At 46.7% G+C, this 23,801-nt stretch overlaps 1 protein-coding gene across 1 annotated transcript in view; it reads left to right on the forward strand.

The window, feature by feature from the left end:
- The first annotated feature begins 510 nt into the window (after positions 1-510).
- Positions 511-23,801, forward strand: part of GNB1L (G protein subunit beta 1 like) — a 50,614-nt gene continuing 27,323 nt past the window's right edge. The window contains exons 1-3 of the mRNA XM_040416328.1: positions 511-650; positions 13,928-14,052; positions 14,769-14,894. Coding sequence (XP_040272262.1) covers positions 648-650; positions 13,928-14,052; positions 14,769-14,894 — 254 coding nt within the window. The 5' untranslated portion in view covers positions 511-647. The remainder of the gene's footprint in view (positions 651-13,927; positions 14,053-14,768; positions 14,895-23,801) is intronic.

Below are 23,801 nucleotides of genomic sequence, written 5' to 3' on the forward strand. Positions count from 1 at the left end.
GGAAAACTGTATTAGTTTTTCAGAGCAAACAATCAGAGTTTATCTTTCATTTTTAAAAGGTTTTTTTTTTTTGAAAAAAAATGAAAGGTGATCTCTGATTGGTTGGGCAACATTAGCATACACAGCTCTGCTGCATCTTCATACAGCAAAGCTGTGTATGCCGATGTAGCACTTTTCTTTATTTATGGGTTTCTGTCCAGGAGATGCAGCAGAGTTGTATTTGCATCAATTCAGCCACGGTGTAGCAGAGCTGTAGTGGAAGCGACTGGTGGGGGGAGCTCATGTGTAACTTATGGCAGGCAGAGAGCATGTAGCTGCTATGTAACATATAGTAGTGAGGGCTCAGTTTGCTGCCTGTAGGATGTACAACACACAGCGGCATGTAACTGTGTGCTAGCTCTGACTGACTTCACACTGCAGGCTGATGACTCATACCAGCTTCATGAACGAGCACGCAAGGAATGGGGGTGACTGACTTCACTGCAGGCTGGTGACTCATACCAGCTACATGAACGAGCACGCAAGGAATGGGGGTGACGTCATAAAGAGGCGGGGCGGCACATCAATCTGCCTAAGCCCGCCCAGTCTCAGAAGCAGGAAACCAGGAAGTGAAGTGATCAGGCTGCAGGAGAGGATGAATCTGCGAGATGGTAAAACCCCTTTAATACAAGGCACTTCCTAATGTACTGTGATTCTCCATATTGCCTCCTTTGCTGGCCGGACTCCTTTCTGTCACATTATACACTGCTCGTATCCCCAGGAGTTACGACAAGTGATCAGCGAAGCGAGCTTTGGATCCTAGATTTGAAGACGCTTTGATTCGTCTCCATACAGTATTAAAATGTACGGCCTCTGATGAGACGAAGTCTTGCAAGACGTCGGTGAATAACTTCGGTATTTGATGGAAAACCACTTTATAGCTGGGATCCAAACTCAGCTTCGGTTCCGCTTTCGCATCCAAGTTTTAAGGTGGTTTTCCAGTTTAAAAATCAAATACCGAAGATATTTACCAAAGTTTCGAGAGCCTTCGCCTCATCGGAGGCTGTACACGTTAAGGCCTCATGCACACTGCCCTTGTGCAGCCGTTCGTGCATTGGGGACCGCAATTTGCCAGCAAAGGAGGCAATGTCCGTGCGGCGGCCGGGACGAATCGAGATGGGTCCATGATCCGTCTGCACCGCCAAAAAATAGATGTTCTATTTTTTTTTTTTTTGCGGTGCTGAGGCACGGACAGAAACCCCACACGGGGTTCCGTGCCTCCGTTCCGCACTGCAGCTCTAGATTCAAGAGAATGGGTCCGTGTGCATGAGGCCTAATGCTGTACGGAGATGGAGATGCTGTACAGCATTAATCCGAAGTTTTGAGAAAAGCGATTTCGGATCTAGGATCGAAGCTCGCTTCGCTCATCACTAGTTAGAACCACCCTGCAACTTATCAGAGGTGGTCGTGCTTGCACACTATACAAAAAAGCACTGGCCTCCAGGACCATAATAGCGCACAGAGCTTAGCCCCGCCCAGGCCATTGGATACTAGTCGTGATGTCACTGGGCCTGCGGTAAACAGCGAGAAGCTGCTGCCAGCGCCGCTGCCTTCTCAAACAGCTGATCGGCAGGGGTCCCGGGTGCAGCCGATCCGATGCTGATAATCTAATAATCTTTGCTAAAGTGACACAACCCCTTTAAGGAAACAGCGTGGCAGGTGGGGGGGGGGGGGGGGGGCACTGCTAGACAAACCTGACTGTGGACTTTAATACGCAATATAACACACAGCACCAGTAAGTTCAGTAGAACCATGGAGGGTCTGCATGTTACATCTGGTCTACAGACTGGGCTTATTCTAAACTCTTCTGTATACATACATCTCTGCTGCATGCTCATTAAGCCTCATTCGCACGTCAGTGTTTCACGGATGTGTGCTGTACGTGTTCTCCACGGACAGCACACGTCCCCAGTTTAATGTGTGTATTCAGACATCAGTGTTTCAGCACGGTCCGTGGGTCAGTGTTTTTAGCACGGCTGAATGCCCTATTTTGTCTGTGTTCACGGATCCATCACGTCCATTATAGTCTATGGGTCCGTGTAACGAACCCCGTAGTAGTAGCGTTTGGTTTACCCGAACGGAAAAGCACGCAGTGAGTATAGCCCTCCGTTCGGTTGCTTGTTCGGTAGATTCCCAAGGTATAACATCCAGCAATCTCAGCGGTATCACTCCCACACACATCACAGGTACCCAAACATCAGCCTCAACATGATGAAGGTTGTAAAAAGACTCTCTTTTATTGAACAGAACTTGTATTTATACTGTACCCCATGCAAGGGGGAGGCAGGAGACAACCAATAGTACATGCTTTACAGTTTGGTCTCTCCCTTTGTTTGGCTGGAGACAATTAGTCCAGACACTGTATAACTTAACTGTCTCCAGACACTAAACCCACGGAAATTCCCCAATAGACAAATTACATAGTACCATTGCAGGCCACACAATACGCATATCTTCACACGGCTCCCCCTAAGTCCATGGGTCGGCATATCCGCCTAGACCCTGTCGGGTTGGCTCAGAGATGTCCGAAGAACGGAAGTTTTTATGTGTCCAAGTCCGGTTGACGGGACAATCCATCCGCATTCCCATGATGTTTGCCTGGCCTGTACTGCATAGTAAAATTGTACGGTTGTAAGGCCAGGCTCCATCGTAATAGTCTTGGATTGTCCCCTGAGACGCGGTTCAACCATACAAGCGGATTGTGGTCCGTCATCAACGTAAAGGGGCGACCATACAAATAGGGTTGGAGCCTCTTTAAGGCCCACACCAGAGCTAAGCATTCTTTTTCCACAGTGGCGTAGCTGACCTCCCGGGGTAAAAGTTTCCTGCTGAGATACGCCACTGGGTGCTCCAACCCATCTTCCCCCACCTGGCTCAGCACGGCTCCCAGCCCATACATGGAGGCATCTGTGTGCACAAGAAAGGTTTTGTTATAGTCTGGTGCTGCCAACACAGGTGCCTTGCTGAGGGCTAACTTTAGTTGCTGGAACGCTTCTGCGCACTCTGGAGACCAGGTTACGAGCTTGGGGAAGGGCTTTTTTGGTTAGGTCGGTCAGGGGTTTGGCCAGGGCGCTATATTCTGGGACAAATTTCCGGCAATACCCTGCCGTTCCTAAGAATGCTAATACTTGAGTCTTGGTAGTAGGACGGGGCCAATTAGCAATGGCCTCTACTTTGGCCGGCTTGGGACGCTGCTTACCTGACCCCACTCTATGCCCTAAATATTGGACCTCCGCCATTCCTAGATGGCATTTGTCCGGTTTCAACGTTAGTCCGGCGGTCTGAAGGCGCTCTAAGACCCTGGCTACGTGTTCTAAATGGGATTCCCATGTGCGACTATAAATGGCAATGTCATCCAAGTACGCACATGAGAAGTCCTGAAACCCCTCCAGACGTCTGTCAGCCATTCTCTGAAAGGTAGCCGGCGCATTCTTCATTCCAAAGGGCATAACCTTGAATTGGTATAGCCCGAATGGAGTGACGAGTGCTGACTTGGGAATGGCTGCTGGCTCCAGAGGGATTTGCCAGTAGCCTTTGCATAAATCTAGAGTGGTTAGGTAATGACCCCCAGCCATCTTATCCAGTAACTCGTCAATTCTAGGCATGGGGTATGCGTCTGTTATAGTGCGGTCGTTGAGCTTCCGGTAGTCTACGCAAAACCGAGTCGTACTGTCTCGCTTTGGCACCAGTACTACCGGAGAGGCCCAAGGACTTTGGGATGGCTCTATCACCCCTAGCTGCAGCATCTCTTGTATCTCCGCTAACATATTATCTCGAACAGCTACAGGGATACGGTAAGGCTGTTGTCGCAGGGGGGTGTCTCCCTGAGTCTCTACTCGGTGGACTGCAGCAGAGGTATACCCCGGGACAGCAGAAAATATCTCCTTGTATCCCTGTAGTAATTGAGAGGCTGACTGTTTCTCCTCGGGGTTTAACCCCTCGCCTATTTGCACTTGGTCTATAGAGATAGGGTCAGGGGTAAGTTTTCACTATCTTCCCCTGCCGGCGCGCACACCGCCGCTATATCCTCTGCCCGTTCGTAATATGGTTTTAACATGTTCACATGAAAGGCACGTCTGAACCTCTCATCTGAACTCTTGCACACTATGTACGTAGTGTCGCTTAGCTTCTCTACTACTTTAAAAGGGCCTTGCCAAGAGGCCTGTAATTTGTCCTGCTTAACCGGCTTCAGAGCCCAGACTTGCTGACCTATGTCAAAGACCCTATCTCTGGCACCCCTATCGTACCATATCTTTTGGCGTGTCTGAGCCGTCTGCAGGTGTTCCCGCACAGATTCGGTGAGCGCCTGCAACCGGTCCCGAAACTCCAGCACATAGTGGACGATAGGTACCCCCTCCTCTCCCGTATTGCCCTCCCAGTGCTCCCGTATGAGATCCAGGAGTCCTCGGACTCTTCTTCCGTAAAGAAGTTCGAAGGGGGAGAACCCTGTGGATGCCTGGGGCACCTCCCGGTAAGCAAACAGGAGGTGAGGTAGGAATCTTTCCCAGTGAGGATTGGACGCTGTGAAGGTTCGGAGCATCTGTTTCAGAGTGCCATTGAACCGTTCACAGAGTCCATTCGTCTGCGGGTGATAGGGTGTACTGAACAGGAGTTTCACGCCACAACTTTTCCATAATTGTTGGGTCAGATGGGACGTCAATTGAGTCCCTCTGTCCGATAGAATTTCTCTCGGGAATCCTACTTGGGTGAAGATCTTTACTAGGGCTTCTGCCACGGTTTCGGCCTCTATATTGGACAGAGCCACAGCCTCCGGATACCGAGTAGCAAAATCTACCACTGTGAGGATGTAGCTCTTTCCAGATGTGGCCGATTTGCGGAGCGGCCCTACTAAATCAATGGCTACCCTGCTAAAGGGTTCTTCAATAATAGGGAGGGGGTGAAGTTTAGCCCTCTGGCGATCCCCCCTCCTATCTGTCCGCTGACATATCTCACATGTCCTACAGTATAGTTTAATGTCTTGAGAAATTTTTGGCCAAAAGAAGGTCTGCGTTAACCTATTCTTCGTTTTGGTCACTCCTAAATGCCCAGCCAACGGAATATCGTGGCTAAGCTTTAGCAGTTCTGCCCTAAACTTCCGAGGTACTACTAGTTGCCGTTTAACTACTTGGGTATCTCCCTTCCCGACTCCCCCCGTTATCCTATACAACAGCCCCTTTTCCCAACTAAACCGTTCTACCCCCTGCTCTTCCATGGGTTTCTCTGCCTCCCTCCTGTAACCTGCTAAGGTGGAATCCCCCCTCTGAGCCTGCTCAAACCCTGCTGGGGTATCCCAAAAGGGAGTAGGGGTCAAGGGGGGCAATAGGGACGAATGTCCTACCTGAGGTTCCTCCGGGTGCGCAGGTTCTCCCCTCCGTGCTTGAGCCCTGGTAGTAACGGGTAACCCTTCCATTGGAGATTGGCCAGCCAAATGGGATGTAAGGCAACCCACATCATTCCCTAACAATACTTCGGCCGGCAAAGTTCGCATAATGCCCACATCCATCTGTTTACTGCCGGTGCCCCAATTCAAAAGCACCCTCACTGTAGGAAGCTTGTGGATAGCTCCCCCTGCTACTCGAACTGCCACAGTGCGGTTGGTGCGGGCAGATGGCCGAATTTTGTGTGGCTGAACGAGTGTAATTGTGGCCCCAGTGTCGCGTAGAGCTTCGGCCTCCTCCCCATCTACGGTAACCCACTGTCGGTGATGATTCCGGTGGTCAGTTTCCGCCTGTGCCGTATTGGCCTCGTACAAAATGTTCCACTGTTCTTCACTGGAAGCAGGGTTGACATTAGGCTCCTGCTGGTAACAGTGAGCGGTGACCTTGTAAGGATGTGCAGCTGGTGAGCCCCCTCTGTTTCTGAGTGGACAATGGGGCTTAATGTGCCCAGGTTGGTTGCACAGAAAACACACTTTGGGTTGATGCCTGGGGTTTGTAGTTGCTTGGTAGGGTACGGGCTTTTGTATTGGGGGAAAAAGGGACAAACGGTTTGGAGCTGGCTCGTACCTCTTTGACTTCCGACCGTCTGGTGTCCTGATACTCATCCGCCAATTTTGCTGCTTCTTCTACTGTTTTTTTTTTTTTTTTTTATCTCTCACCCAATGTCTGAGATCCTTCTCCAGATCATCATAGAATTGTTCCAACGTGAGGAGCTGCAAAGCATCCTCCAACGTTGACGCTTGGGATCCCTGCAGCCAGTTGTGTGCTGCCCTCTTTAACCTGCAGGCCCATTCGGTGAAGGAGTCTTTCCCAGTCTTTTTTAATTCTCTGAATTACAGGCGATACGCCTCTGGGGTGACGGAAAATCGGGACAACAGTACCTCCTTTATCTTTTGATAATTCCGAATGTCCTCATCCGGTACTGCTCTACAGGTCCTTCTCAAAAAATTAGCATATTGTGATAAAGTTCATTATTTTCTGTAATGTACTGATAAACATTAGACTTTCATATATTTTAGATTCATTACACACAACTGAAGTAGTTCAAGCCTTTTCTTGTTTTAATATTGATGATTTTGGCATACAGCTCATGAAAACCCAAAATTCCTATCTCAAAAAATTTGCATATCATGAAAAGGTTCTCTAAACGAGCTATTAACCTAATCATCTGAATCAACTAATTAACTCTAAACACCTGCAAAAGATTCCTGAGGATTTTAAAAACTCCCAGCCTGGTTCATTACTCAAAACCGCAATCATGGGTAAGACTGCCGACCTGACTGCTGTCCAGAAGGCCATCATTGATACCCTCAAGCAAGAGGGTAAGACACAGAAAGAAATTTCTGAACGAATAGGCTGTTCCCAGAGTGCTGTATCAAGGCACCTCAGTGGGAAGGAAAAAGTGTGGCAGAAAACGCTGCACAACTTGAAGAGGTGACCGGACCCTGAGGAAGATTGTGGAGAAGGACCAATTCCAGGCCTTGGGGGACCTGCGGAAGCAGTGGACTGAGTCTGGAGTAGAAACATCCAGAGCCACCGTGTACAGGCGTGTGTAGGAAATGGGCTACAGGTGCCGCATTCCCCAGGTCAAGCCACTTTTGAACCAGAAACAGCGGCAGAAGCGCCTGACCTGGGCTACAGAGAAGCAGCACTGGACTATTGCTCAGTGGTCCAAAGTACTTTTTTCAGATGAAAGCAAATTTTGCATGTCATTCGGAAATCAAGGTGCCAGAGTCTGGAGGAAGACTGGGGAGAGGGAAATGCCAAAATGCCTGAAGTCCAGTGTCAAGTACCCACAGTCAGTGATGGTCTGGGGTGCCATGTCAGCTGCTGGTGTTGGTCCACTGTGTTTTATCAAGGGCAGGGTCAATGCAGCTAGCTATCAGGAGATTTTGGAGCACTTCATGCTTCCATCTGCTGAAAAGCTTTATGGAGATGAAGATTTCATTTTTCAGCACGACCTGGCACCTGCTCACAGTGCCAAAACCACTGGTAAATGGTTTACTGACCATGGTATTACTGTGCTCAATTGGCCTGCCAACTCTCCTGACCTGAACCCCATAGAGAATCTGTGGGATATTGGGAAGAGAAAGTTGAGAGACGCAAGACCCAACACTCTGGATGAGCTTAAGGCCGCTATCGAAGCATCCTGGGCCTCCATAACACCTCAGCAGTGCCACAGGCTGATTGCCTCCATGCCACGCCGCATTGAAGCAGTCATTTCTGCAAAAGGATTCCTGACCAAGTATTGAGTGCATAACTGAACTTAATTATTTGAAGGTTGACTTTTTTTGTATTAAAAACACTTTTCTTTTATTGGTCGGATGAAATATGCAAATTTTTTGAGATAGGAATTTTGGGTTTTCATGAGCTGTATGCCAAAATCATCAATATTAAAACAAGAAAAGGCTTGAACTACTTCAGTTGTTGTGTAATGAATCTAAAATATATGAAAGTCCAATGTTTATCAGTACATTACAGAAAATAATGAACTTTATCACAACATGCAAATTTTTTGAGAATGACCTGTATAAGCCTCTGCCGCCCGCCCAGTTAACTTGCTGCTGAGTACTGAGACCCATCTTTCCTCCTCCATTCCCTCTAACATGCATTGGCGTTCAAAGTCTTTTAAAAAAACGTCAATATCTGCTCCGTTGTCATCAAAATTTTTAAAAGCAGCATGATTTACCTTTTTAGGATATCCATTTGTAAATCCAGGGGAATGTAGCGAGTCCCCTTGCATTGACCCGATTCTGGATTGCTGCGCTACATGTGCACTGTGGGTGTCCGCAATCACCTGTACGACAGCCCCTTCCGAGGGATTTGGTCCTAGCAGCCGAATAAACATCTGCAGTTTCTTTTCCAGCTCATCTGGTTCCGTATTTCCTCTCTCCATATTGCTGGCTCCGTCACTCTGCATTAGTTCGGCAATTAGTGTAGCTTTCGACTTGTTACTTGCCGCAATGCCTCGAGCTTCCAGCAGGTCTTTTAATGTGGTTCTCTTTAGTAGCTCGTACTGCTGAGCCATTCACTTATTCTCCTGTCCGGGACATCCCTTCGGGATACGACATCCCTCTGCTTGCCACCAATTGTAACGAACCCCGTAGTAGTAGCGTCTGGTTTACCCGAACGGAAAAGCACGCAGTGAGTATAGCCCTCCGTTCAGTTGCTTGTTCGGTAGATTCCCAAGGTATAACATCCAGCAATCTCAGCGGTATCACTCCCACACACATCACAGGTACCCAAACATCAGCCTCAACATGATGAAGGTTGTAAAAAGACTCTCTTTTATTGAACAGAACTTGTATTTATACTGTACCCCATGCAAGGGGGAGGCAGGAGACAACCAATAGTACATGCTTTACAGTTTGGTCTCTCCCTTTGTTTGGCTGGAGACAATTAGTCCAGACACTGTATAACTTAACTGTCTCCAGACACTAAACCCACGGAAATTCCCCAATAGACAAATTACATAGTACCATTGCAGGCCACACAATACGCATATCTTCACAGTCCGTGAAAACCACGGATCAATAAGAAGAGATGCTTTGAAAATTATTTTTCAGCTGTTCAGTGTCAGTGAAACACGGATGCAACACGGACAGCAAAAAACGGACACACAGACCCAACACGGATCCTTCACGGATGCATCACTGACCACCTGCTCACGGATTTGAGCACAGACGTGTGAATGAGGCTTTATATATTCACACACAGCACTGCTACATCCAACTTGGCCCCTTCACATATATGCAGCTCATTTACCAGAGAACCTGAAGCCGATCCTAGTTATACTACATACACAGCTACATGGAAGTTATATATATATTGTATATACAGATAGATACACACGTCTCCACCATTCCGTGTTAGTCCCACGCTGTCTGCTCACGTGATCTAGACACCAGCACTGCCTATACCCGCCTCCTCGCAGACATGTGACTGGTCACATGGTCTAACAGCACGGAAGGTCCTGTATGTAGCAGGCTGTTGTCATTACTGGTGGGAGGGTTGGGGCAGTGCGTTACAATGCGGCGGTTTCCGCCAGGATTACAGGACAGCAGGGGGGTGGTAACTTCTGGAAAGTCGCCCTCATTCGGTGCCTATAGTGATGCTGCATGTTCCACCAGAGGCTTCCCGCAATGCTCTGCACTATTGACCATGGTGGAGTGTGATGTAGATAGGGTGGGGATATACATCGGTACTGCTCATGTCCAGCACTGGACATCATGTATGACCTGCAGCCACTGATCTCATCGTTTCCTCAGTGACTAGAATACGTGGTGCTGTCAGCAGGTTTGTACCTATGACACTGGCTGACCTGTTCCATGTGCGCTTGGCAGCTGAAGGCTTCTGTGTTGGTCCCATGTTCATATGTGCCCATAGGCCTTATATGAGTAAAAAGTAGGTGGGGTTATGGGTGTGGCTTTACGCAGGGTGTTATTTGACACCTTTGATTTGATCATACTTATAATTTTGTGGCAAATTGTTCCCTGGCATTTTTTTTAAATAAACCGCAGCCACAAATGATCATGTGAGAAAATGCGCACTCTTTTGTTAAAATGTTTTTTTTTTTTGTTTGTTTTTATGGAAACCAGATCCCATTTTAGTTAAAGGGGTTGTCCAAGTTATCTTTATTGATGACCTATCCTCAGGATAGGTCATCAATATCAGATTGGCTGGGGTCCGGCACCCCAGCCGATCAGATGGTTGAAGGGAAGGCGCGCGCAGTGCCAGCGCTGCCTCCTCTTCACTGTTAACCTTCTAGCCGTTGCATCTGCCGCGGTGAGCAGGTGTAATTACACCCAATCCGTCCCATTCATTTCTATGGGACGGATCGCTTCTATACAGCACGGCGCGCGCCTTCTCTTCAAACAGCTGATCGGCGGGGGTGCAGGGTGTCGGACCCCAGCCGATCTGATATTGATGACCTATCCTGAGGATAGGTCATCAATAAAGATAACTTTGACAACCCCTTTAATGGGGTCCATCAGGTGATGTTCATTTCCGTCATTTAAAGGAAACGGTGCTTCTGTTATTTTCGTCATTCTTATCCTATAATGAAGACAGAGCAGCTGAAATAAAAACGCCAATGTGAAGCTAGCCCTCCCCTTCCCCTGTTGTCATGTGCGGTTACACAAGGAAAGGAGGTTCTCCACCTGACCTCCTCTGGTTGGTTGGCTCCTCCATGCTGGGGGGCTGGTTCAACCTGGAATATCTTCGCCAGTATAGCAGCTAGAGATATGAGATAAAACCCCTCACAAGACCTGCATTTAGGAGATGCTCTGTCTGACCTAGTTGCCATCACAATTTGGCCCATGTGATTGTTGCGCAGATCCTTAGCCTATACATCAACTTCAAGTATGGGTGCCACCTGGGCAGGGAACCACCTGCCTAGCCAATATTACGATCAGAAGGCCGATGCCAGGATTTAATTTGTATCTGCTCTATTTCTTGCTGGTAATTTTACGTAGCCAAGGAGGTGTGAGATACGTGCTTGCTACTAATGGAGCAACTACAGATATGAACCAGGTCTTACTAAGAATCTAAGCTTTAAAGGGGTTATCTTTTTTTTTTTTAAATCTCAACATGCCCAGAGGGTCCAGACTTATAAGAAGTGACTTATGATGATGTATATTCCCTTACTGGGCGAGCGCTGCACTCCTTGATGAAGTCTACTCAGAGATAAGGTATAATGAAAAGATTGGTGCCTATTCTGTGTTTTTGACTTGCACCTGGTTTTGGCTCACAATGTCTGATGAAATAACTGACCAAATAACGTGCGGGTGCAATGCGTGAGGTGAACGCATTGCACCCGTACTGAATCCGGACCCATTCATTTCTATGTGGCTGTGCACATGAGCGGTGATTTTCACGCATCACTTGTGCGTTCCGTGAAAATCGCAGCATGCTCTATATTGTGCGTTTTTCACGCAACGCATGCCCCATAGAAGTGAATGGGGCTGCGTGAAAATCGCAAGCATCCGCAAGCAAGTGCGGATGCGGTGCGATTTTCACGCATGGTTGCTAAGATGAAAGTCTATTCACTGTGTTATTTTCCCTTATAACATGGTTATAAGGGAAAATAATAGCATTCTTTAATACAGAATGCTTAGTAGGAGGTCAATTAAGGGTTAAAAAATAAAAATTAACTCTCCTCCTCCAATTGATAGCATAGCTGCCGGTCTCCTGTTCTTTCTTCAGGACCTGTCAAAGGACCTGTGGTGACATCACTGTGCTCATCACATGATACATCACCATGGTGATGAACTATGTGATGAGCTCATGAACGTCACCACAGGTCCTGAAGAAAGAACAGGAGACCGGCAGCTACGCAATCAATTGGAGGCGAGTTAATTTTTTATTTTTATTTTTTAACCCTCAATTGACCTTCTACTAAGCATTCTGTATTAAAGAATGCCATTATTTTCCCTTAGAAGTCCGGGTCTGGGTACCAAACATGCCGATTTTTCTCACGCGCATGCAAACGCATTAAAATGCTTTGCACTCACAGGGAAAAATCGTGCATGTTCCTGCAACGCACCCGCAACGCCCGTGTGAACCCAGCCTAAATCTGTTACATTGGGCTCAGGATACTAGCCAGGTTTCGACAGACTATGTATGGGGGTTGCGCCTGCGCAGTTATGCAGCCTGGGGTGCTGTGAGCTGTCTGCGATCAAAGCTACCTGACTGCGCAGACGCAGCCTGTGAATATTGTGTGTTGAAACTGGACCAGGATCATGTGCCCATTATACTGCATGTGATCCTAGAAGTGCCTGCAACAAAATTAGACAGGGTTGCTCAGTGCTTGCCCAGTAAGGGAATATCTATCATCATATGTCACTTCTTGTAAGTCTGGGCACTGTGAGCATGTTTTAAAAAAAAAAAAAAAAAAGGATAATCCCAGGGTCGTATTGCTAGCCTCCATACAGCCGGAGATGGAACCTTAGGTAACTGGGTCAGAAGTAGGGTTGTTTTGATACCAAAATTTTCATTCGGTTTTGATACCATAAAAAAGTATTGTAATACTCGATACCACGCGGAAAAAAATAAAATGCCCAAAAAAGCCGCATGCATTTTTGCGTTTTATGGAACGTCCGGCCCATAATTGAATAGTCCTATCCTATTTTTTGGGGGGCACAAGGTGACTAAATAAACAAATGGCGAATCACGCAGTTTTTCATTTTTTCATTTTTTTTTTTCTTTTACGGCGTTCACGTGGCGATATGTAATATTTTATTTATTGTTTATATATTTTATATGTAAAATTGGGAAAGGGGGTGATTTATACTTAAAAAATATATATATATATATATATATATATATATATATATATATATATTTTTTTTTTACAGTTTAATAAATATTTCCCCCCTTAGGGGCTAGAACCTGGGATCTTTTAATCCCTTGTCTATTCACCTTAATAGATCTCTATCAGGGTGAATAGGACTTCACACTCTCCCTGCTGCTCTGTGCATAGTACACACAGCATCAGGGAGCTGACTATGGCAGCCAGGGCTTCAGTAGTGTCCTGGCTGCCATGGTAACCGATCGGAGCCCCAGGCTTACACTGCTGGGGCTCCGATCAGAAGCTGCCACTGCCACCAATAAGAGAAGGTGAGGGGACTCTGTGGCCACTGCCACCAATGATTTTAATCCTGGGGGGGGGGGGGGGCGCACTGCACCACCAATGTTTTTAATACTGTGGAGGGGGCGTGGGGGTTGGGGGGAGGTCGCACTGCGCAACCAGTGATAATTGACGTTTAATATACAAATACAGCCGGCGGCAGAAACACATTGCCGGCACCCGACCTCGTGCCGCAGCTCAAGGGTTAACTGCCGCTGATTGCAGCGCCCTGTCAGAGGCAGGGTGCCGGCAATGTCTTTCTGCCGCCACCTGCATTCGTAAGGAATAAATGGTAATTATCATTGGTGGCACAGTGGCCACAGCCCCTCCCTTCCTCCGCCCCTCTGTGCTCTCATTGGAGGCAGCGGCAGCAGCACAGGGGGTAGGGAGAGACTGCTTCCTTCTTCCCTGTGCTGCTGAGAGCAGCGCGATCCATATTCTCTGATACTGGGCTGTACAGTAGCACAGCCTAGTATCAATAAAAGACAAATCCCAGTATCGTATCAATACCGGGCTAAAAGTATCGATTGATACCCGAAACAACCCTAGTCAGAAGTGAAATCTGCAGTTAAGGTCTCATGCTCAGATATTTTATAGAACGCTGCTATATTCCACAGCACTTTACAGACATTAGCATGGCGCTGCCCCCAATGGGGCTCACAATCTAAGTTTCCCTCAGTATGTCTTTGGAGTGTGGGAGGAAACTGGAGAAACCGGAGGAAACCCACGCAAACACGGGGAGAACATACAAACTCCACGCAGATGCTGTCCTTGGTCAGATTTGAACTCGGGGCACCAGTGACTTTATATTATTTCTTCTTAGATTCTGAAGATGGCTCTTCCACCTCCAGATCCGAAATTTGATCTTAGAGGTGTTGGTGCAGAAATCAACTGCTTGCACTTCAGTTGTAACGTTCACAAGCCGTGTCCACCTCTTCTTTTCTCTGGGTGAGTAGTCATGCAGAGGTTTTCCACTCGCTAATACCTCATTGGTAAGAGAATTGCACAGAATCCCTATTTCTAATTACACTTCCTAACGTCTACAGCTTTTTGATCTTTTTGGTGTTGCGAGGCAGCGTGCATCCTTCCGGCTCTCCATCGGTAGCTGAATTTATTTTACGGAGCACCCTTCTTGCATGACCCCATGACCGAGTTGGTTCTGAATAGTCTGTATACTGCATGTTTATTTTCTTTAGGTCACTTCAACTGTTGTAAGTTGTCGTTATGTTTGTGTTCATTTACATGAAGCCTTTGGAAATGGTATGCACATCTTAATATGTGTCCTTTAAATATTTGATTGTATCTGTATCCTCCTATGGCTTTCCCACTGTTTATGTAGTTGACATGCAGCTTTGATATGGGAGGGGGGGATGAAGCAGAAGTTTTAAGACGCATTTTAGTAATTGACTTATTTCTCACCTACCTTCAACTGCCTGCACTCATTTTGAGATACCCCTAGGTATTGATTAACAGAGGATCTTAGAAGGAACCAAGTTTTCCTTTAGGAAACAACCATTCATAAACTGCTATGTGAAAAAGTATTACTACTTGTGATTTATCATACATTCTTGCGTACATATGGTTATATATTCACTGTATTCATATTTTAAATATATTGATTAATGTATCTTAATTTGTTTTTTTCCCTGTCCTAATATACCTAGTTCTTCCATTGGAGAGATTCACTTGTGGAATCTAAATACGAGGCGAGCAGAGACTGTGTTGAATGGACATGGTGGCAAATCTGTCTTCTGGATCCACACCCTTCCTTCTAGAGATAGACTAATAAGGTAAATGAACTAAAAGAAAAAAAGAAGTATGGGAGTCATTTATCAAAGACTGTTTCTTTGATACCCCCTGCGCTGGAGCATGCGCTTTATTTATGAGGAGGCTCAGGTCTCGTCATAAATTAGGTGCATCCTCCACCAGTCTGTGTGCTTAGATGGAAATCTACTCCAGTGCCTAGGTAGAGCCGATCTCAAGGAAAATGGCATAAATGACAGTGAATGTGCCGAGGCTGATGACCCAGCCCACATCATGCCCCCACTCTGCCTCCACCAATTCCCTGTGGCAAGGGTGGTGTAGAACCACAGCCTGCGCCTAAATTTAGGAGCACGAGTGTTTAAAACAGGTTTGTGTGACTATTTTACACCCGTTTCTGGCGTGGGGGGTCTTAATAAATCACCCCCTATAATCTGTTCCTTACTTTGGCTTAATTAAATAAATACTCGCTGTGAACCTGGTCTGTCAGCTAATTACTTCACAGGTTCTGCGATGTATCCCTATTGCATCTTATTGTAGCTTTTGATATATTTCAATACTAAATAAAATGAATCCGAAATGTGCATTTAAAGACGACCGTCACCTCTCCTGACATGTCTGTTTAGGAACTACTTGCATTCCCCATGTAATAACCATTCTGTCGCATCTATTCTTATGGCTCTATGTTGTGCCATTCTATTATTATTTACGCCAGAAGCTATGAATGAATTACTAGCAGTCTGCAATGAAGGTCCAGATAGGTCTTACCAGTTTGGGGGGGGGGGGGGGGTCCCCTGTTTTTTTCAATCAGTTCTGCCAGTGTCAGACTGTGCAGGGACAACCCCCCCAATCCAACAAGTAACACCTTTCTGGACCTTCATTGAAAACTGCTAGTAATTCACTTATAAATTCTAGCAGGAATAATAAAGGAATGGCACAACAGAGTCATAGGAATAGATGCTCCAGGATTTGTTGTTACATAGGGAAATGTAAGTAGTTACTAAACAGACATGTCAGGAGAGGTGATGGGTCCTCTTTGAATGGCTCTCCTGTCACTGTTGTAACCTAGACAAAGATACTATATTATTAACCCCTTTCCAACCAGCTCTGTAATAGACAACGCCGTAGTACTATGGCGCGCTGATCGGGCGGGTGCAGGAGCTGCGCCCGCCCGATCAGCTGCAGGGGACCGGCTGTTCCCGTTAGCCGGACCCCTGCTGTATTTGCCGGCATCTGTGAAAACACAGATGCCGACGCATTAACCCTCACTATGCTGCGGTCAGCGCTGACTGCTGGGTGTGTGAAGGGAGGGAGCTCCCTCTCTTTTCCCATTGGGTCCCTGCGCTGCTGTGACGGGGACCTGATGGCAGGGAAGGCAGCCCGATGCCTTCCACAGGCATCGGGGCTGCCTTCCATGTAAGCCTATGAGATCCAGCTCCCTGGATCTCACAGGCTGGAAGTGTATTACAGCCAATGCATTACAATACAGAAGTATTGTAATGCATTGCACAGGGGATCAGACCCCCAAAAGTTGTGGGGAAAAAAAAGTTTTGTAAAATAAAAAATAAATAAAAGTTTCAAGTAAAAAAAAAGCGTTCTTTTCCCATAATTAAGTAATAAAAAAAAATTCAAAAATAGGAAAAAACTGAAAAGTATACATATTGGGTATTGCTGCGTCCGTATCGACCGGCTCTATAAACATATCACATGATCCACCCTGTCAGGTGAACGCAGTAAAAAATAAAACTGTGCCAAAACAGCAATTTTTGGTCACCTTCTCTCACAAAAAGTATAATAATAAGCGATCAGCCGAAAATGGTACCAATCAAACCGTCATCTCATCCCGCAAAAAAATGAGACCCTACCTAAGACAATTGCCCAAAAAATTAAAACAATGTGGCTCTCAGAAAATGGCAACACTAAAACAATAGTGTTGAGCGAGCATGCTTGGCCGAATACCAGTTCGGCTTGAGCATCGCTGTGCTCGGCACCACATGTGCTCGAGCGCAATGCTCGAGTCTCCTCCCTGTACGTTTCGCGGCTGCTAAGCAGCCAATAAACGTGCAGGTAAGTACTGCCCTCACTGTAATGCCAGTAGCCATGTTGACTACCGGCCAGTCAATCACTGTAATGCCAGAACACGTCATCGGGTGATATATAGCACCTGATGACACGTGTTCGACTCATTCTAAGTCAGGGAGAGCTGAGGATAGGAAGAGACAGAGAGTGTAGGGAGTGTAATCGAATATTATAAGTGTACAAAAACGTTTCAGAGACCCAAAAGTCCTTGTTCGGACTATTGTGTGTGACAGCAGCAATATATTTTTGTAGCGCAACCTGCGCTAAATTGCTCAGTGTTAGGGAGAGCTGTGCATGGGAAAGGACAGACAGTGTAGGGAGTGTAATAGGAAGATTTCTGTACAAAAAAGCTTTTCAAAGACCAAGTCCTTTTAAGGACTATTGTGTGTGACAGCAGCAATATTTATTTTTAGCGCATCCTGCTATAAATACTGTGTAATAGGTCGCTGTGGACAGTTAAATTATCTGCGACACATCTCCTGTTTAAAGTGTGCGCATCCCTAAAATATCAGTGACATCCAGTGCAGTTTTTCTGTAGACACTGCGAACTGTGACATTACCTGTGGTACCTGTCCTGTATAACGTTTCCTCATCACAAATATTGTTGTAAATTTTTTTGCACATACACTTCCAAATCCTACGCTACTGAACGTGTGATATACAGGGTAGGCCATTTATATGGATACACCTTAATAAAATGGGAATGGTTGGTGATATTAACTTCCTGTTTGTGGCACATTAGTATATGTGAGGGGGTAAACTTTTCAAGATGGGTGGTGACCATGGCGGCCATTTTGAATCCAACTTTTGTTTTTTCAATAGGAAGAGGGTCATTTGACACAAACTTATTGGGAATTTCACAAGAAAAACAATGGTGTGCTTGGTTTTAACGTAACTTTATTCTTTCATGAGTTATTTACAAGTTTCTGACCACTTACAAAATGTGTTCAATGTGCTGTCCATTGTGTTGGATTGTCAATGCAACCCTTTTCTCCCACTCTTCACAGCATAGACAATTGCCTTCAGATGATACGAGATGTGCAGCACCTGAAACTACGGATACTGGAAGCCTGTGCTAGCATTTCTCCTGCGGTGTTGCTATCAGTGTGTGAAGAGTGGGAGAAGACGGTTGCATTGACAATCCAACACAATGGGCAGCACATTGAAAACATTTTGTAAGTGGTCAGAAACTTGTAAATAACTCATGAAAGAATAAAGTTACGTTAAAACCAAGCACACCATTGTTTTTCTTGTGAAATTCCCAATAAGTTTGTGTCAAATGACCCTCTTCCTATTGAAAAAACAAAAGTTGGATTCAAAATGGCCGCCATGGTCACCACCCATCTTGAAAAGTTTCCCCCCTCACATATACTAATGTGCCACAAACAGGAAGTTAATATCACCAACCATTCCCATTTTATTAAGGTGTATCCATATAAATGGCCCACCCTGTATTTTCAAGAATATATCACGTTTAAAATGAAGAAGGCGAGCAGTAGGGGACGGGGAAGTGTCCGTGATGCTGATGGTGCACGCAGAGGCCGTGGCCCTGGGCGCGGATTAACTGTTCCTGCTGCCAGAGCACAAGAAAAACAATCATCCAAGATACCTAGCTTCATGTCCCAGTTTGCAGGGCGGCACAGGACACCACTCTTGAAGTCAGCCTAGTGCGAGCTCGGTTGGATTGCAGCAGATAATGCTTCCAGTCGGTTAAGCACCACCCTGTTTTCCTCCAAGTCCAGTCTTAGTAGCCAGGCGTCTGGTCCACACAATCCTCACCCTGATCCTCCTTCCTCCCACCGTTTACAGTGTGGCCAAACAAGTGATCCCACACTCTTTCGAGGAGCTATTTTCAGCGCCATTACTTGATTTGGCCCTCTCGCCAAGCACGCTTGAAGAGGGACATGAGATCTTGTGCCCTGATTCCCAACCTCTTGAGCATCCACAGTCACAAAAACATGACAATTAGTGTTTAATGAGGTGGATGATGATGAGACACAGTTGCCAATGAGTCAACTGCAATTACTGTCTCAAGAGGTTGATGAAGAGGATGAGACACAGTTGGCAATCACTGAGGTTGTGGTTAGGTCAAAAAATCGGGAGGATGATCAGAGTGAGGAAGTGGAAGAGGAGGTGGCGGACGATGAGGTCACTGACCCAATCTGGGAAGGTGGCAAGCCGAGCGAGGAGAGCAGTACAGAGGGGGGAGGGATCTCCCTTGCGGAAATCTGCCTTGCAAAGGGGTAGATGCAACCTGTGCCATACGAAAATGAGCCGGGGCGTGAACACTAGCAAACTCACACCACATGCATGATCGCCACATGGCATCCAAGCACCGTAATAAGTTGGACGAACACCTAGGTCCACAATTTGTGTCTGCTGGTCACACCACTGCCTCCTCTTCCCCTATGTTATGTGCTGGCCAATCCCCTGTTGAAGGCGCAGGCCCGGATGCCTCCTGCCCTGCACCTGGAACTTTGCAAGCACCATCAGCGACCACATCCACTTCCATGTCCCAGCGCAGCGTCCAAATGTCCTTACCCCAGGCCTTTGAACGCAAGCGAAAATACCCAGCCACCCACCGACAGGCCATAGCACTAAATGTGCAGCTTTCCAAATTACTGGCCCTGGAAATGTTGCCGTTTAGTAGGCTTGTGGACACTGAGGCCTTCCGCAGCCTGATGTCGGCGGCTGTCCCGCGTTATGCAGTCCCTAGCTGCCACTATTTTTCAAGGTGTGCCGAGCCCGCCTTACACCAACATGTGTCCCGTAACATCACATGTGCCCTGAGCAAAGCAGTTACTGGGAAGGTCCACCTAACCACAGACACATGGACAAGTGCATTCGACCAGGGATGCTACATTTCCCTGACAGCACACTGGGTGAATGCTGTGGAGGCTGCGAGCGAGTCGTACCCTGGGATGGCATAGGTGCTACCGACCCCAAGGATTGCAGGCCCTACGTCGATCGGGATTTCCGCCAGAACTTACGCTAGTGGCTCCAACCCCCACTTCTCCTCCTTCGCCTCCTCCTCCCCTTCCACCTCCAAATTATACACGTGCAGCACCAGTCATTCATCAGTTGATAGCTGGAAGCAGTGTAGCACTGCAGTGAGGAAGCGGCAACAGGCCGTGCGGAAGCTGATATGCTCAGGGGGCAAACAGCGCATCGCCGCAGGGCTGTGGATAAGAGACCAGACTGAGCTGTGGCTCTCGCCACTCAACCTAGAACCAGGCATGGTTGTGTCTGATAATGGCCATAACTTGGTCGGCAAGCTTAGACACATCCCATGCCTTGCCCACATCTTCAACCTTGTGGTTCAGCGGTTTCTCAAAACCTACCCCAATTTGCCTGAGCTACTGGTGAAGTTGCGCCCCGTGTGTGCACATTTAAGCAAGTCACCAACCACTTCAGCCGGTCTGTCAACGCTGCAACAGTGCTTGAAATTGCCAGCTCACCGGCGGTTGTGCGACGTGAGCCTGCGCTGGAACTCCACGTTCCACATGTTGGCCAGGCTTTGTGAGCATCAGAGGGCAGTAGTGGAATACCAGCTGCAACATGGTCGTCGCCTTTCCAGTCAGCTTCCGCTATTCACAGGCGAGGAGTGGGTATGGATGTCTGACCTCTGATTTTTTTTTTAAGAAACTTGGAGCAATCAATACAGATGGTGAGCGGCGATAACGCTATTATCAGCGTAACCATCTCACTTCTGTGTCTACTCACAATTAAGGACGACGCTTTGCATGTGGAAGAGGTGGAAATAAGGGAAGACATTACACTGGGTGATAACCAGACCACCCTTAATTCGTCTTCTCAGTGCGAATTGGACGATGAGGAGGAGCAGGAGACAGTTGCCTCCGCTACAGAGGGTAGTACCCATGGAAGTTTAATTCTCTCTGTTGAGCGTGGGTGAGCAGAAGAGGATGAGGAGATTGAGAGTGATCCTCCTGATGACGACAGCGAAGTCTTGCCTGTTGATACTCTGGCATACATGGGTGACTTCATGTTAGGCTGCCTTTCCCCCGACGCGCGCGTTATACGCAAGAACACGGATTACTGGTTGTTCACCCTTCTCGACCCCCGCTACAAAGAGAACTTCTCATCTCTCGTTCCCCTGGTGGAGAGGATGAGCAAAACGGTACAATACCAGAAGATCCTTGTTGAAAAATTGTTAAAAAAATTTACATCTGACAACGCTGGTGGCAGAGTCCGTAGTTCCTTGGCCAACCGAGAAGGGGAGACAAGGGAAACACACAGCAGTTCCAACAGAGGAGGGGCAACACTCTCCAAAGCCTGGGACAATTTTATGACACCCCGCCAGCACCCTCACCCTGATGCGCGGCCTACTGTCACAAGGAGAGAAAAAATTTGGAAGATGGTGAAGGAGTACATAGCAGGCCGTGTCAGCGTCCTCAATGATCCCTCAGTGCCTTACAACTGCTGGGTGTCCAAGCTGGACACGTGGCACAAACTGGCGCTCTACGCTTTGGAGGTGCTGGCCTTCCCTGCCCTCAGCGCTTTGTCTGAGCGGGTATTTAGTGCTGCTGGTGGCATTATAACAGATAAGCGTATCAGACTGTCAACTGACAGGTTGACTCTTATAAAAATGAAAAAGGCCTGGATTGACCATGACTTCTCGACTCCACCACAGGAAAGCAGCTGAACATAAAGGCACTCTAAATGTGTTGTTTATATTGTACTGAATACACTGTATTCCCATGCACCCCTTCTACCACAAACAAGGGTATATAGTTAAATCTTCCTTTTCTCATCCCCCTCCTCCTCTTCCATCATATCAACATGCTTATTCGTCACATATAATGCCCTCGCATATATGTCCTTCAAATATAATTTTTTACAGGGTCAGCTCAGCTGCAGGCCCTCGCATATAATTTTTTACAGGGTCAGCTCAGCTGCAGGCCCTCGCATATAATATTTTACAGGGTCAGCTCAGCTGCAGGCCCTCGCATATAATTTTTTTAGAGGGTCAGCTCAGCTGCAGGCCCTCGCATATAATCTTTTTATGGGTCTTTTTATCTTTTTATGGGTCTTGCTTGGATGTGGTAGCCGTTTCTCAGGCTCCCTCTCCTGAATCCAACACTGATTTCCCGTTACCCGTAGTTACAATTGTTTGCGCTGACAATAATATCGAAAGTTGATAGGCCAGACATCCGAATGGATAGTCGCCATCACGGGGACATGCGATCGGCCCCAGGTTAACTAGAGTCACCAAAGTGGCAGCCGGCCCTCACCCATAATGTTGTAGATGGTGTGATCAGCAGGCCCTTGATCCAAATGTTTTTGAGGGTCACCAGCAGGCCATAAATCATAATTTTTCAAGTGCGTGTATGATGCCCTCCTTTATGTGTAATAAAGGGTGTATTGGAGTGCCAGTTCCTTGTAATTTTTGGCAGCCCTTTCACTTAGTGCATAGGCTTTGAGCATAGGAGTCCCACTACATGAACAATTGCACCACAATGTGAATGAGGCCCTCCTATGTGATATACAGGTTGTATTGGAGTGCCTGTTCCTTGTAATTTTTGCCAGCACTTGTTTCCTATCAATTTTTCCTCTAAAATCGTTTTTTTTTTTTTTTATTATTCGGTTTTGTGCGTATTATTGTCAGTTTGTAAAATTGGCATACTATTCGGACAAAATCGTTCCCAGCAGCGAACTGCGAGTCCAAGATTCATCCAGACATCCTCCCCATGCTGTTATAGAACCATTTCGGTGGTGTTTCCATAAATTACTGACATTTTCCCATGACCCAGGCACCCTCCCCTCTTCAGAGCAGGGGGTACCTGGTTTAAGGCTCTGGTTCTCCCATTGACTGACTTCCATTATACTCGGTTGCTCGGTCAAGCACCCGAACATCCCGATGTGTTTGGCCCGAGCACTACGGTGCTCGATCAAAACTAAAAAACAAGATTTAATTCTGTTAAAAAATGCATTTACTGTATAAACTTAACAAAAATTTTAATGATAGACATATTGGGTATTGTCACGTCCGTAACAACCTGCTCTATAAAAATATCACATTATATGCTCCCTCAGGTGAATACTGTAAAAAAAAGAATTTTTTAAACTATGCCCTTTTTTTTTTACTTTGCCTCACAAAAAATGTAATGCCAAGCAATCAAAAAGTCTTATGTACCCTAAAATGGTACCAATGAAAAGGTCACCTCATACTGCAAAAAATGAGCCCCAACATAAGACAATCGCTCAAAAAATAAAAACCAATGGCACCCATAAACCAATCCATCAAAATCTGTGCTGCAAAAGCCATATGGCGCTCCTTCCATTCTGAGTCCTGCCATGTGTCCCCACAGCAGTTTACCACCACATATGGGGTGTTGCCGTATTCAGGAGAAAATGGGTAACAAATTATGGGGTGCTTTTTCTCCCGTTACCCCTTGTGAAAATGAAAAATTTGGGGCTAAAGGAACATTTTTATTGTAAAAAATAAAACTTTTCATTTTCATAGCCAAGTGTTTTCAAATTCTGTAAAACTCTTAGGCTGGGTTCAGACCTGAGCGTATTTGATATGCGCGTTTAACGCGCGTTTTTGTCGCGCGTTTTTATGCGCGTTTTTTGCAATAGTAAACCCGCGTTTGACGCGCGTTTGTGTGATTGACTGCAGTGTCCTATGGCCACAAACGCGCGTCAAAACGCCCCAAAGAAGCTCAAGAACTTGTTTGAGCGTAGGGCGTTTTTCAGCGCGTTCAAACGCGCTGTAAAACGCTCAAGTGAGAACCAGGGCCATAGGGAAGCATTGGTTTTCATGTGTTGAGCGTTTTACAGCGCGTTTGAACGCGCTGTAAAACGCTGAAGTGTGAACCCAGCCTCAGAGGGCCAAA

Source organism: Bufo bufo, chromosome 2 (genome assembly GCF_905171765.1).
Source record: "Bufo bufo chromosome 2, aBufBuf1.1, whole genome shotgun sequence".
Lineage (NCBI taxonomy): Eukaryota > Metazoa > Chordata > Amphibia > Anura > Bufonidae > Bufo > Bufo bufo.